Source organism: Dipteris shenzhenensis, chromosome 3 (assembly GCF_047967505.1).
Source record: "Dipteris shenzhenensis isolate YYH24624 ecotype China chromosome 3, Dip_SZ_1.0, whole genome shotgun sequence".
Taxonomy (NCBI): Eukaryota; Viridiplantae; Streptophyta; class Polypodiopsida; order Gleicheniales; family Dipteridaceae; genus Dipteris; species Dipteris shenzhenensis.
In genome coordinates this window covers 8,785,952-8,802,624 of record NC_141598.1, presented here as the reverse complement: position 1 = coordinate 8,802,624, position 16,673 = coordinate 8,785,952, and the positions used below count along the sequence as shown (strand labels likewise).

The 16,673-nt window shown below is 41.0% G+C and overlaps 1 protein-coding gene across 1 annotated transcript; it reads right to left on the bottom strand.

Moving 5' to 3' along the window:
• Positions 1–694: 694 nt before the first annotated feature.
• Positions 695–2,289, bottom strand: LOC147903317 (uncharacterized). The gene is made up of 3 exons (XM_087372967.1): positions 2,186–2,289; positions 1,181–1,687; positions 695–1,088 (listed from the first exon to the last, which is right to left on the bottom strand). Exons 1-3 carry the CDS (start codon positions 2,287–2,289, stop codon positions 962–964), a joined length of 738 nt encoding a protein of 245 aa, XP_087229093.1. The 3' UTR covers positions 695–961.
• Positions 2,290–16,673: the final 14,384 nt, after the last annotated feature.

The window sequence follows — 16,673 nt, the reverse complement described above, 5'->3', positions numbered from 1 at the left end:
CATTTCTAGGACTATTTTGTAGGTGGTGCAAGCTCAACTTGACTATTTCATCATATTGCTGCTCATCACTTTCGCCATTGTTTGCCAAAGGATACTCAAGGATTCCTTCAACCCTAGCCTTAGTTGGCAAGTCATTCAGGCTCAAGTTATGATGTCCATCTCGCTTGTTTTGTTATAGGTTGATTTGTGGACAGCAACACTACTACCACTAACTAGGAGCTAATTTTGGGTCATGTACCAATGTTTCCTCTTTCCTTCTAGGAGGCAAGTTTCAAACCTCATCACTTTGGCAATAAAAGTTGCTAATCTCACAAAATTTTACAAAGATACAAAGACATGATACAAAGACATGAAGTTTGGTATTCGTTGAAAGGGCAAGAATGTTAAAATACGTATAAGTTTATCCAACTCCATAAACACCGTGTTGAGAAGAAAACCATGAGAGAACCAGCCTTCATCAAAGGTTCAACTTCAAGTAATAAGTTTGATTCGTCACCTCTGTTTTCAGACTGCTTAAATGAAATGTTAAGAAAGATACGATGTCCTGTTACCATGGAGAGGATACTTAGTCATACAGCAGTGATCTGTTCATCTCCGTGGCAATCGGAGATCCAGATGTCGACTTGTAGAGACTAGAAGAAATGGACAGACTCCCGAATATGTTTCATGTACTTACACTCAATCTAACAGCTAAGGCTGGTGGGGTGAAGTTCTGAAAAACATCACTTGTGGTCCGTGGATACGGGAAGAAAGAATGCTGTCAAGAGCTCTAGGAGTGGGGATTCTGAAGGAGGACTTGTGAATGCCCGAGGAAAGAATAGCAGCAACGATTTTAAAGAGAGTTGGAACAAAATCTGGTGACTGCCTACTGTGCTGAAAACAAAATGGCGGAATAGTCTGTTGGAATGTGAGCGACCAACGCCTTGTGAGCAGTCTGCTAGCAAACCGCCCCCGAAAAGCCTCAAATGGACAGCAGCTTGACCAATGACCGCTGGCCCCCTTCAGTAATCCGCCCGCTTGAAGACGAAAGTGCTTCACAGTCGCTCGTTGCTGATATCCCCATCTGTCTCGAAGATTCTAAGCCGCCTCTGCAATTTGTCATAAATATTAGGATCTGGGACTTCAGCTAGACTTGTGAGAATCGACAAAATACAATGCTGGACATTTCATAGTTACATACTCTGCACAAATTGTGGTCGGGATCTCCCCCCATTCGGCAAAAGTCTCTTCAACTGACGTGGCTGGCTTTGGCCCTTTCGCCATCGATTTGCTCAGCCTGCTTGGTCTTGGCTCCTGGCGGCAAAACGAAGAGGCCGAGAGTGAGCGGGTATGCTTCAGCTGGTGATTTATGGATGCTTTGCTCCTGGAAGACGGAAGCTGAGAAGAGCATTTCTTCGCAGAGGAGATTGTGATGGGAGGTGGAGGTAGACGGTGGAGACGGCAGCGAAATGATCCTGCGTGTGTGGTAGGAGCGCACAAACAATTTTTCTTGCGCGGAGCTGCATCTGAGATTGAAGCAGAAAGCGTCGACATGGATGGAGGAGGCGAGGAGGTTCTCTCTTTGGAAGGACGAGAGGCCATGTTTCGCGCAGATGCCTTGATGCTTCGCTCGTTCGAACCCGGCATTTTCCTTGGCTTTAAAGCGGAACGAAGAAGATGCGGCCCTGCATCCATCTTTTCAGAATATCTGCCACGCGAAAGAAAAATCAGAATGCACCTCTGCAAAGATCGTCCAGGCATGTGGAAAGAGACATCAGAATAAGCCAAGCGAAACGGATATCGGACACGCGGAAGAGGAATCAGAACGCAGGTCTGCAAAAACCGTCCGGGCGACTCTTTCACTTTCTAGCTCTTAAACTGTCGGAAGAAAGAACCGACAAGGAGAATCGAGCGTTTTTTTATGCGACTGTGTCGCGTTTTCAGAAAGAAAACGTCGCCGGATGATTTCAATCCGCGATTGCAAAAGAAAAAGGATCGAAGAAACCTTGGCACGTTCGAGCGTATCAAGGCACCATGCAATCTTATTCACAGGACGATGCAAGGAGTTCAAACTTTATCTACCGTTATCGAGAACAAGCCGCAGTCCAGGATGCTACGTACTCTTACGTTCACGAGAAAAGAGAGACACAGAGAAGGGGAGGGCGAGGGCGAAGATTGGACAGTTTTTGAAGAACGTAAGAAATACCTGGTATGCGAGGAAGGATCCAAGCAGTGAGCAAATTTCGAAATGAAGCTGCTGCACACATCCGAGCGGGAAACGTCCGTGGAAGATGGTCTCGATTCTGGCATCTCGGATCAGAATGAGATTCTCGAGCAGGAGCGCAAGGCTGGAATCGCCTCCTTCACTCTGCTTTCGCCGGAAGAAAAACCCTCAGATAACCGTTCTCAAGCAACAAATTCTTGTTGGAACTTCATCAGCGAATCAGGACAACTGCTGTTTCTTTGCAGATTCTCGACAGATAAAACGATTTCTTCTCTGCGCCGTTGGAGTTCTTGAACCGAAATCAAGCAAAATGGACGATTTCCCTCCGGGATGCTGCAAATGCTTGACGGAAAAATTACCAGTACTTGCTGATGCGAATTGTTTGCGCAGCTCTTCGGCTTCGAGCGAGGTAATCAGCAATTGCTGGTGCAGGATGAGGGATTGCGAAGCAGCTGTGCGGAATGCAAGTCGATTGATCGGAGGTGTTGTGGATGCAAGAGACGTTCGTTGTTGTTTCTGTTGTGGATACGGAATACATAAGCAACATCTGGAATGTTCGCTCCTAAAATGTGTTTCTTTGGGCTGCCCTGGTGGGGGAGCCTTACCATCGACAAAATTTTTAGAAGGCAGAAAATAGTTAATTTTTGAAATTAAAATATGGATCTTTATATCATTGGTTGGTTGTTATTACGCTACACGTGGCACAGATCCAAGTGTGCGTTTGGCAGAGATGGCAACTCTGAGTTTGGAGTTGCATGCATTCCTTCTTCCCCGCCAACGCTCCACTCTGCATCCTCTAGAATTTTACGTCTCGCAATCTCATCCGCTCCAGTTTCTTCTTTGAGTGTTCGGTGATGAATTTGACACGCTTCTGCTGCCCTGCTTTGGTCCTGCCCTCCCGGATTGCGGGTTAGGTTATGCTGGATAACTTTGGAGTTATTTCCGTTTGGTCTTATTTGGCTGCGGGCTAGGTTCTTCGGCTTTGGCACCGGACTGTGCCTCTGGGCTCTACCGGATTATTTTGGAGATGTTTTCGGGTTTCGGTCATCTCTGGCTTGGCGGCCCTAGCAATTACCTGGTTGTCTCTGGCTTCGCAGCTTTGGCTTGGCGTGGCTTGGCGGCTCTGGCAATTAGCTGGTTGATTAATGTACTGCATATGCTGGTGTTTATAGCTGATACCTTCTCAGAGTATCATTAACGCATAAAGATATGATTGCAAGAATTATCACAGTAGGTTACAACAGAATTTCGTCTATTGCGGTTTAATTTGGTCTACATGCGTTATGTCTGCGGTTGCACGAGGTTTGGGTGCAAGCATGGAGAAGATACGCATGACGATGACCATCAATACCTAGGCATTGGAAATGGTTCTAAACGTTCTCATCGCTTTCTATAAATTCTCCATGCATGCACGATGGAATTGCAAATTACAATCGGTCGTCCTGCTCTATGTTTGTTTTTGGCGATGGCTGGAGTAGATGGATCTAGCGACTACATGGAAACTGATAGTGGGACTTTTGAGCGAGGTCTTCTGCAGACAAACACATTCTTTCTTCTCTTCCTTCATTCTTTTTTTGAGTCCATCACCACAGTCTTTGAGTCCTTCCTTTGGGATTCAATTGAAATGATTCAGTACTAATCACATTCTTATATTGTTTGTTTTGCGTAGGATTGGCAAAGGCTCTTCTCGCACCTCTACTTGGGAAGATTGCTCCCTCTGTGTATGAAACTCCTGTGATTGCATGCTCCTCGAAGCCCAACACTATGGCTACTGCAAGACGTAGCGCTGCCCGTGACCTTGCAAGTAAGTTGCTGTTCAATGTATTGGTAAGTTCGTAGACACTCTTGCGAAGTGTCTTAGTCTATTTTGCATGGTCTACAATTAGTTTGGTTAGTAGACGCTGCATGCTCTACGATTACTTTGGTTCGTAGACGCTGTGGCATAGTAGTCTGTGAGATGCTTTCCGATGGTGTATTTGTAGATTATGCTCTACGATGACTTTGCTTCATAGATGCTCTGCCATAGTGTGTGAGGGACGCTTTGCCACAGTCCGCGTTAGAGTCTGTCAGTAGTATGTTAGGCTTTCCACACTGTGGTGTTTACAATTTGGAATAAACGATATTAGATTACTTTCGTTTGTTTCGCGAATTGCAGACACTGTCAAGTATTGACATAGCGAATTGCAGACATTGTCGAGTATTGACATTGCAGACTTTTTGAATTCTAATACTGTCTATTATTCATTTGCATACTGTAGCTTTGGAAAATCGTAAAATTTGTCTTGCTTTCTATTACGTTTCAGTCTATATTCGTTTGACAATGTATACTATAACTTTGGAAATGCGTAAAATTTGACTTGCTTTCTTTTACATTTCAGTCTATTAAGTGCATAGAACAAGTTACGCAATTCAGTCTACGTTTCTTTTGATGTGTGTGTTCTGTTTGTCGCATGTCCTTTGCAATGAATTAGCTCTTTGCATTTGTTAAACATAGAAACAAAAAATTAGACTCCTATTTTTTCTCAAACATTCTTTATGGGCTTACACAGTTTTAATTTGCTGTACAATATTAGGCTCCACCTAAGTTTGCATGTTCCTTCATGGAAAAATCAGCTTCCCCACCTAGCCATGCATCAACACCTTTGTGAATAATTTCTCCAAGCAAGGCCCCAAAAGAAAGTTTGCTGAAAAGCTCAGCTATTAGGAAGGCTTCCTCAAAATGATCTTTAAGTGGGGAAGACTTCCTTGAAACGATCTTTAAGTGGGGAAGGCTTCCTTGAAACGATCTTTAAGTGGATCGTTCCAAGCAGTTGCAAAAGGGGCCTACGCCCAAGGTGCAAAAATCCAAACCTATGTCTTTTTTTAATTACACCACCTACACCACAACTTATAATAGTTTCTTTTTTAAATTTTCCTCAGTGAAGAAGCTTGTGCGACGACACCCAAAGTATGTGGACTTTAGGTGTAAGATTAGCACGCGCGTTGTTCGCTCTAAAAAATGTGTGCATGTTGAAACTCCAAAAAGTGGCTTATGCCAAATGAAGCCTAGCGTTGTTGATGTCATTAAATATTGACTCAGACTAGCAAGAACTTGAGCTTTTAAATTATGGTATTGCAACGTCTTCTAGCAAGATATTATTACATCTAAACTTTATTCATTATGCTTTGGAGTTTGTAATACTTTGAAGTTATTGTGATTCAAATTGTAAGACTATTGTTTTAGGTGATAAGCAAACAATTCAATTCTTGTAATATGAGACATATGATTGTGAAACTAAATATTGAATAATGATTTTTAAAATTGCACCTTTAAGTTGCCTATTATTTCAAATGTATTTCATATTCTAATCATGTTCTTCAATTTTCTTGCATTTTGCAAACATCCACTTTCATTAAAAAGCAATAATGCAAGAAACATGCATTGTTTTGTTGAAGTGGCCACAAAAATGATGTTATAGAAGTGTTGTAATAAAATTGTTGATTGCCTCTACAATGTATACAAATGCTCTCCTTTTAAATAATTGTACTTGTAAATGCAGCTAGCAAATAAATTGTCTTAAAACAAGATGGAGAAGAGGTAAATTCTTACAATGGAGGCAATTAGAACAAGAGCTACCAAGCAACTTCTTATGGCTTTTCTCCAAATGCGAAAGCAATCATTCCTACAAAAGAGAATTTTGTAGGAGGTGGAAATACATTGGTGTCACTAGGAATAATCCAATTATTTGAATGTGTGCCACATAGGTTTGTCTTTGAAGGCAAATTGTTATGCAAGTATGGAACATACAAGGTTCCAAATGCAAAATATCCAGTGTTGTTGAAGGGGAACTTGACACACAAGAATTGTTCTCATACTATTACATTGCTTATACCCTCTACATGCATTCACCAATTTGTGAACTTCTTACAAGTTGGAGAATTCTATAGAATAGAGGGAGCAAGTGTAGTTCCAAAAGGTGCAAGTGAAGGCGGAACCTCCAAGTTGTCCTTTTTTGTTGATGCAACCACTTGGATAATTAGAGGAGAGCCATTTGATGGTAACCTTCAATTGCTTCCAGATCATCCTCTTTGCACTTATGTCCCTTGGGCTGCTGAAATGGTCAATCTTTGCAACTCCAATGTTGCAAATGTAGTTGGCACAGTTGGCATATTGTCCCTTTGGCATTGAGGAAGGAGACGTTTTTGAGAACATACATAACCACCCCTTCCTCGTTGAATTCTTGGATCAAGGATGTGAGAGTAGACTTGCGTTCCGTCACAAAAGACAACTGTCATTTACAAAGAAATTATCATGTAGGAGCCTTGTTTATTTTTCTTAAGTTTGAAAACAAAAGAAGTGGCATTTTGAACTTATTTCTGCTCTATCTTGATCTCTTGGGCCATCTGCCACAATGATTTGATCAACATTGCCGTCCTCGTTGCTAACCTTGATGATGATGTGTCTTTGATTTCACCATATTGGCTAAGGTTCTAGAAGGTCCAATCAAAGATGCATTGAAGGGAGCATTCTCAAGTCAAGTTGCTCGTTTGGGCTATGGAACAAAGGTACAATGTCCTTCCTCAACATTAAATTGTTAGTTAACTAAAGGCAAGCACTCACTATTGTTTCTTATATGTACAGGTCCTTGGAGTGTTGCATTTCACCAATATCAATGTAGACTTACTAGAGTATGAATGCGACTCTTGCAGTGGGCTATGCATGAGCTGAGATGAGCTTCAGCCTTATTGCTACTCATGCAAGAGTGTCCAAACAATTGTTCGTGTTCCTTGTTTGATTGATGATCTTTACCAGTGCAATGGGAGAGGATTCTAGTTCAACTCAGGGGCCCATATGTGGACAATGTTCTGCAGTTAAACGTTCCTTTTCTCGACTTCTACGAGGCGGATATTATGTTGGCACGTGGCAAGCTCAAGACAACAAAACCAAGCGGAAGCTTCACAATCAATAGCTCCGGTTTTGTTATTGCCTTTCAAAACAATTTGTGATTATCATCTTTCATGTACTTCATTGTATTTTCAATTCGTTGTCACAATGGAATAGCTTCAAAATGACTCTTGCTTTATTATTAGCTTTGAAAAAATTTGTGATTGTGATATTTTAAGATCATTGCATTGTGATTTCAATGTTGTAATGAAATAGCTTCAAAAAATAAACATCATTGCTGTTTCAACATCTTTTTCCTTGGAATTGTAGCTTGGATCAACTTTGAAACAATGGAGTTAGATAAAGCAGTTCAATCTAAAAAATTTGCCTTTTTGCAAAAATTCCCTTCAAATGAAGATTTTTTTGTGTGCCTATTGCATATCAACAATTGTTGAATACTATGTTCAATAACATTATGGCCATTACAATTGTAGGCAACAGTCCATGGCAAATGTTAAGTGTAAAATCAATCAATTTTCCTTTTGATAGTAATAATATGCAAGGCATTATCACTAAATCTTCGTCATTATACACAATTATTGTTGACGTTTTGCAATGTTTCCATAACTTATTTGGACACTCTTTCAATTTGCTACGCTTCAATGGCTCAAAAAAGGCCTTGATAGGCAAAGTTGGACAAGCAAGAAGACACTCTCTATTAGTAGATGAGTCCACACCAACTTGGTCAATTTGTCCTTTGGTTGAAGTGATGTAAAATCACACATATTTTAAATGGACAGAAAAAGATTTGACCTTGCTAAATCAACTTGTGATAAAACATTTTGACTTTTCAGCAAAAGACATTGCTACAATACATCAATCACTTGAACTTGAGAGAACGTACACAGAGAGAGAGAGAGAGAGAGAGAGAAGAGAGAGAGAGAGAGAGAGAGAGAGAGAGAGAGAGAGAGAGAGAGAGAGAGAGAGAGAGAGAGAGAGAGAGAGAGAGAGAGAGAGGTAGGGAGGGAGGGAGGGAGGGAGGGAGGGAGAGATAGACATAGATTGATAGATAGATAGATAGATAGATATATAGATAGAGAGAGAGAGAGAGAGAGAGAGAGAGAGAGAGAGAGAGAGAGAGAGGGAGGGAGGGAGGGAGGGAGGAAGGGAGGGAGATAGATAGATAGATAGATAGAGAGAGAGAGAGAGAGAGAGAGAGAGAGAGAGAGAGAGAGAGAGAGAGAGAGAGAGAGAGAGAGAGAGAGAGAGAGAGAGAGAGAGAGAGAGAGAGAGAGAGAGAGAGAGAGAGAGAGAGAGACACACACACACACACACACACACACACACACACACACACACACACACACACACACACACGTATTAGCATCTTCAAGAGGCCCCATTCCTATAAGACAAAGTACAATATATACTCATACAAGCCGTTATGGGCTGAGGCAATGGGCTCACAAAGATCCTTTGCTGAGTATTGTACTACACTAAATTTAAAAATACAAAACACAAACTCAAAGTCCAAAACTAGGGACTCAAAACTAGAGATAGAAGACATAGCCAGGGGCCATATTAGCTCTCCTATTGGCTGCAAAGTTATCTCATATTTGAGTATGTCTGGTTGTCTCATGTTGTGGTGGTTGGGGTGTTGTTTTTGAGATTTCTATATCTTGTGGGCCATATGGATAGTGATTTTGGTTAAATAGTCTCGCCTGAGTAGTGTTGTGATGGGGGCTAGACCTCCATCGTGCATGCTCTGTCCATTGCTGCAATGTGTGTGACTTCTACATCTCTGGCTATAGCCCTCCTCATCATCCTCATATCTCAATGATCCATGTTGTCCTTGTGTCATCAATCTCCAAAGTCCTCTACCCTGACATGTCCAAGAGTAGACTTGAATGTGTAGAAATCTATGACATGTCATTAAGCTCAATCTTCCACTATCTCCTGCGGCATTACCCTCTCTTGCTTTGTGATTTGATGCATAAATATTTCTCTATGTTGCCTCAACTCCATTAGATAGATGCCAGTGCAGACCTAGTCTTGGAAAAGAATCATTTAGGAGAGCTAAAGCCATGCCCCTCCTATGAGAGGTAGTGATAGTAATCTCGAATCTCATAGTAAATTCTCCTCTATCTACATCTCCCCTAAAGTGCACAATATGCAAATCCACTACTCCTTAAGTGTACCTATGGCTCTCCTGTCTCAATCCTCAATTGATGGTGGTATGAGACCCATCTGTCCAGTGGCAATCCTAATGGCATGTGAAACTCATCTTTCTCCAGGTAGTGAGGTCTAATGATCACTCCATCCTCTTTCTCCAGGTAGTGAGGTCTAATGATCACTCCATCCTCTAACACTTAAGACCGTATTAGATAATTCGAGAAAAACCCAATTCCCAGAATGGCAGTTTTGGAAGAAATTGTAGCTCCCCTCAATGAAAAAACAGGAGAAATATGTGAAAATAGACTAGATAGCCATTCATGAAGTGTGAAATATCAACTACATTCTCAAATAATAAATAGAATATCAGTGTCTAAACTACGTTATCATCAACAAAATAATAAACTTTGAAACCCATTTGAGTTAGATTCATCTCGTGAGCCATAGTGATGTTCAAAAACACCTTCATAATAGCGAGTCTCTGGAATTTCCATTGATATTGAGACTCGCTTTTGTTGTGAGCATTCTCATTTGAAAATCTCCAAAACACCATTTAAAAAATGTAGAGTGTGATTACTCATTGCAAAGTAAAAAAGTACACTTTAGGATGAAAACATAACAACTTGTTGATACACCATTGAAATCCCTGAAATAAATCATGATTCCAAAGAAACTCTCAATTTCTAGCCCCAAAGAGAATGGCACTAGAAAGGATGGCACGAGAGACACTCCTTCAAAATACATTATGAATGTAGTTATGAACATGTTTGCATATTATTCACACACAACAATTACGCACCAATTTACATAGTTGGCAAGAAAGTAGTAATTCCCATAAGTAATGATTGTATAAAGAAATACAATGTTGTTATTCAAAACTCATAGTCTGCAAATAGCTCCTCTCCTGCATGTATATCATCTATGGATTTAATACAAATGTGACCATATTCTGCAATATCTATGTTCATCATGGGGTCATACCAAGGTGGAACATCAGGGGAAAATACATAACAAACATTTGGCTTTACATTGGTATTTCTATTGCTGTTAATAAATCCTGCCACATTGCCATATTGAACATCACCAACAATATGCACCATATCCTTCATAGGGACAGTAGGGTCCTCTTGGATAGAGTACTTCTTTAGCCTTGGATGAACTCTACATAATTCCTTCCAGTCTCTGTAGGAGTACTTGTCACCTCCATAATGGAGAATAGTAGTCCCTCTCTTGATGGAGCCATGCACAAACAAGCCCAAGCCAGCACCTATAATGGTTGACTCATGCACCTCGAAAGCCACATTTTTTATCCAGAACACTTCGTTGATAGGGACAGGTAACTTTGGTGGTCCAAATGGATCTCGTTCTGGTATGTACCTACTCAAGCTTGATTTGAACGTATATCTATCTACATCACAAAAGACAAATTCAATTAGCTACAACAATAGTTATATGGATTGAGATAAAATCAAAAAACACTTTGACATATGTACCTTCATGAAAAATACGCATTCTGTAGTTGGTTTATGTAGCCCTTAGCAATGTATTTCTTGATATAGCGACTTTTGTACCCTAGGTCTATAGCCAATTGAGAAACTTGCATAGCATTCATGCTAGAGAGTTGCGGAGCATTCCTTAAAAGTCTTATTTGGGATGCATTGAGCTAGAACTATTGTAGAGCTTCTCTAACTTGCTCCTTCTACACCAGCACTAAAGAGTGTAGGAGAAAAGTTCAACAACTAGAGCAGAGGATGCTCTGGTAGAGATGCTGGATGAGGATATGGTAGAGGAGGTGGTGGATGAGGAAAAGACACAAAAGAAGCTTTGTGTTCAACCTTCTTCATAGGATAATCCTAGGAATTGGATGCTAACCCTTCACAGCATTAGCCATCGCCTTCAGATGATTTCTCACCATGTCCTGTTATATGTGTCTCACCACTCCCCGTTGCATCACCTCCACTTCCAGTTCCATCAGTGACTATTCCCGTACCTCCCTGTTTTCCTCCTAAAGTTGTCTCTTTGTCTTTAGCCTCCCCAGTTTATCCCCAATGCTTGTTTTTCCATCTGACCTTATTTCCTTTTCACCTGTTGTTTCCTCCTCACCGGTCTCTCTAGTTGGAGAACGGCAGTAGGATAATGGCAAAAGTGCCAATGCACATGTGAGTTTAGGATTCCTTGTGCATGTTTTCAGGTCATGGTATGAGATTGGCACCACTGCCATTCTCCACTGATGGCATTCTCCACAGAGATTGACACAAATCCATATGATCTCTACACAGCGGAGACAGTGATCACTACATAGAAGAATGCACATGTGAGTTTAGGCTTCTCAATGCCATTTATTAGGGCCTAATAAGAGATTGGCACCACTGCCATTCTCCACTTGTACAAATGTTTACCCTACTATTCTAGGAGGGGTATTCCAGTGATCATAGGAGAGTGGTGTCCTATTCCATTCCACATGTGAGTTTGATGATCCTAGAGATTGACACAATTCCATATGATCTCTACACAGTGGAGACAGTGATCATTATATAGAAGAATGCACATGTGAGTTTAGGATTCCTTTATATGTTTTCAGGTCATGGTATGAGATTGGCACCATTGCCATTCTCCACTGATCGCATTCTCCACAGAGATTGACACAATTCCATATGATCTCTGCACATGTGAGTTTAGGCTTCTCAATGCCATTTCTTAGGGCCTAATAAGAGATTGGCACCACTGCCATTCTCCGCTAGTGGTAATCTAGACAAACTAAACCTATAGATTGACATTCCACTACATAGAAGAATGCACATTACCACTAGCGGAGAATGGCAGTAGGATAATGGCAAAAGTGCCAATGCACATGTGAGTTTAGGATTCCTTGTGCATGTTTTTAGGTCATGGTATGAGATTGGCACCACTGCCATTCTCCACTGGTGGCATTCTCCACAGAGATTGACACAAATCCATATGATCTCTACACAGAGGAGAGAGTGATCACTACATAGAAGAATGCACATTACCACTAGCGGAGAATGGCACTAGGATAATGGCAAAAGTGCCAATGCACATGTGAGTTTAGGATTCCTTGTGCATGTTTTTAGGTCATGGTATGAGATTGGCACCACTACCATTCTCCACTGGTGGCATTCTCCACAGAGATTGGCACAATTCCATATGATCTCTGCACATGTGAGTTTAGGCTTCTCAATGACATTTCTTAGGGCCTAATAAGAGATTGGCACCACTGCCATTCTTCACTTGTACAAATGTTTACGCTACTATTCTAGGAGGGGTATTCCAGTGATCATAGGAGAGTGGTGTCCGATTCCAATCCACATGTGAGTTTGATGATCTCAGAGATTGACACAATTCCATATGATCTCTACATAGCGGAGACAGTGATCTCTACATAGAAGAATGCACATGTGAGTTTAGGATTCCTTGTGCATGTTTGAAGGTCATGGTATGAGATTGGCACCACTACCATTCTCCACTGGTGGCATTCTCCACAGATATTGACACAATTCCATATGATCTCTACATAGCGGAGACAGTGATCACTACATAGAAGAATGCACATGTGAGTTTAGGCTTCTCAATGACATTTCTTAGGGCCTAATAAGAGATTGGCAGCACTGCCATTCTCCACTGGTACAAATGTTTATCCTACTATTCTAGGAGGGGTATTCCAGTGATCATAGGAGACTAGTGTTCGATTCCAATCCACATGTGAGTTTGATGATCTCAGAGATTGACACAATTCCATATGATCACTACACAGTGGAGACAGTGATCACTACATAGAAGAATGCACATGTGAGTTTAGGATTCCTTGTGCACCACTGCCATTCTCCACTAGTGGCATTCTATAATGGCAAAAGTGCCAATGCACATGTGAGATTAGGATTCCTTGTGCATGTTATCAGGTCATGGTATGAGATTGGCACCACTGCCATTCTCCACTGGTGGCATTCTCAATAGATATTGACACAATTCCATATGATCTCTGCACAGCAGAGATAGTGATCACTACATAGAAGAATGCACATGTGAGTTTAGGCTTCTCAATGCCATTTCTTAGGGCCTAATAAGAGATTGGCACCACTGCCATTCTCCACTTGTACAAATGTTCACCCTACTATTCTAGGAGGGCTATTCCCATGATCATAGGAGAGTGGTGTCTGATTCCAATCCACATGTGAGTTTGATGATCTCAGAGATTGACACAATTCCCCTTCTTTTGCATGTGAGTTTAGGATTGCATATGATCTCAACACAGCGGAGACAGTGATCACTATATAGAAGAATGCACATGTGAGTTTAGGATTCCTTGTGCATGTTTTCAGGTCATGGTATGAGATTGGCACCACTGCCATTCTTCACTGGTGGCATTCTCCATAGAGATTGGTACAATTCCATATGATCTCTGCACATGTGAGTTTAGGCTTCTCAATGCCATTTCTTTGGGCCACCACTTGTACAAATGTTTACTCCACTGGTGGCATTCTCCATAGAGATTGACACAATTCCATATGATCTCTGCACAGCGGAGATAGTGATCACTACATAGAAGAATGCACATGTGAGTTTAGGCTTCTCAATGCCATTTCTTGGGGCCTAACAAGAGATTGGCACCACTACCATTCTCCACTTGTACAAATGTTCACCCTACTATTCTAGGAGGGGTATTCCAGTGATCATAGGAGAGTGGTGTCTGATTCCAATCCACATGTGAGTTTGATGAACTCAGAGATTGACACAATTCCATATGATCTCTACACAGTGGAGACGGTGATCTCTACATAGAAGAATGCACATGTGAGTTTAGGATTCCTTGTGCATGTTTGCAGGTCATGGTATGAGATTGGCACCACTACCATTCTCCACTAGTGGCATTCTCCACAAAGATTGACACAATTCCATATGATCTCTACACAGCAGAGACAGTGATGACTACATAGAAGAATGCACATGTGAGTTTAGGCTTCTCAATGACAAATGTTTACCCTACTATTCTAGGAGGGGTATTCCTGTGCTCATAGGAGAGTGGTGTCCGATTCCATTCCACATGTGAGTTTGATGATCTCAGTGTCATTATGTAGGTGCCAGCATGAGTTTGGCATCACTGCCATTCTCCACTAGTGGTAGTCTAGACAAAGTAAACCTATAGATTGACATTCCAAGGCCTAATAAGAGATTGACACAATTCCATATGATCTCTACACTGCAGAGACAGTGATCACTACATAGAAGAATGCACATGTGAGTTTAGGCTTCTCAATGCCATTTCTTAGGGCCTAATAAGAGATTGGCACCACTACCATTCTCTGCTAGTGGTAATCTAGACAAACTAAACCTATAGATTGACATTCCACTAATTTTATTAGCTGCAGTAGGATAATGGCAAAAGTGCCAATGCACATGTGAGCTTAGGATTCCTTGTGCATAGGGGTATTCCAGTGATCATAGGAGAATGGTGCTAGGTTCCAATACACATGTGAGTTTGGGGATCTAAGTTCCATTATGTAGATCCTAGTGGAAATCTGCACAAACTCAACATGTAGATTGGCATTCCATTGATTTTACTGGTAGTGTATCATTGATATTTTTATTTTGGTACCAAATCTTACACATAAATCTTGACTAGTGTTGCAAGTCTTTCAATTTATCTCAAGGGATATTGGCACTAGTGTCACTCTCAAGGACTTCTTATGAGGACTTGGAGAATGGTACTGGTGCCATTCTCCATTTAAAATTAGAATTTCAATATCTAAATTTGCCATTCAATCATGAAAATCAAAATTGAGATTAAAGTTTAACTTGAAATCAAAATTTGAAAACTAGAATTTCGGTTTTGAAATACAATTTCAAACAGAATAATTTGAATTTGAATTTAAATTTAATATTGGAGAGAATGGCATATGTGCCACTCTATATATCCAAATTCAAAAGGGAACAATGGCGGGAAGAGCTATATTTCAAAATTTTATTTATCTCAAGGGATATTGGCACTAGTGCCACTCTCACGGACTTCTTATGAGGTCTTGGAGAATGGCACTGGTGCCATTCTCCATTTAAAATTAGAACTTCAATCTCTAAATTTGCCATTCAATCATGAAAATCAAAATTGAGATTGAAGTTTAACTTGAAATCAAAATTTGAAAACTAGAATTTAGGTTTTGAAATACAATTTCAAAAGAATAATTTCAATTTGAAAAACAAATTGAAATTAAAAATATCAATATGAATTTGAATTTAAATTTAATATTGGAGAGAATGGCATAAGTGCCACTCTATATATCCAAAATTCAAAAGGGCTCAATGGCGGGAAGAGCTATATTTCAAAATTTGAATTATTTAGTAGTTTTAAACTATCACTTTTAACTTTCAAATCTACATTTCAGACAAATCAAGACCTTTTCTCTCATTTCAATTGATGCCTTTCCCTCATTCACTTTCTATTCATTCCAAACAAATTGGAGAGGAGTCTCAGAGTCTCAGAGTTTTACTCACCACAGCTCGCACGGAGAGTCTTGAGGCAAGAAGGCAACCAATGGCTCGGCAGCTTGAACTCCACCGGAGCTGCGAAGTTGATGGAGCTGGAAGGAAACAACACAATTGACACTCAATCAGTTCGGTAGCTTCCTCTTTAATGTTTGGATTTTTTGCTTTCTTTCTTGCAATTTGGCTTCCTCCTCCACCATCGAGGCAACAAGATAATAGGAGGGTTTAAAGAAAGAGAGGAGAGATATACCCGTGACGGACTCTTACTGCTCGATGCACTTGATCCAAGACTCGCTACTATGAATGAAGCGCTGATTTTCTATTCTTTAAGGAGGCGTCCACGAACGAAGCGCTCCTTTGGATTCGCCATAGCCAATTCCTATATCTTATTAAGCTTTCCATAGTTGGATTCGCCATAGCCAACTCCCCACCATAGCCACTCCTATCTTAGAGTCTATGCTCAGACTCTGTGAGAGCCTTGAGAAAAAGATACGCTTGAGGAAAAACGTCCATGGCAGTCTCGTCGAACACCTTCTTGCCGCATCTGAGAACAACAAAGCGTACGTTAATCAAATAGCAAAAAATTGTAGCATACGAAAGTTTTGTCAGGGGATTACATCTAAGAGAGCACCTGCATGAAGGCTCAAGCGACTTAAGTACGGCTAAGAGAGCAACTGCATGAAGGCTCGAAGCGACTTAAGTACAACAAGAACGGTGAGCATGACCAAACGCGTAAAGATGGAGGTGGCGAAACGCAGGAATTGATTCCGTTTTTGGGCGAATCCCTTCATATCTTTGGATGCACAGCAATTTCCATATGGACGGGGAAGAAAAAAAGCAAAGAGACATGAAAAGCGAGCCCAAAACAGGCGAGCTTGAGTAGATGAAGCGAAAGGCAGGGCGAGCTTGATGAAGCGAAAGGCAGAAGAAAGGTAAGCT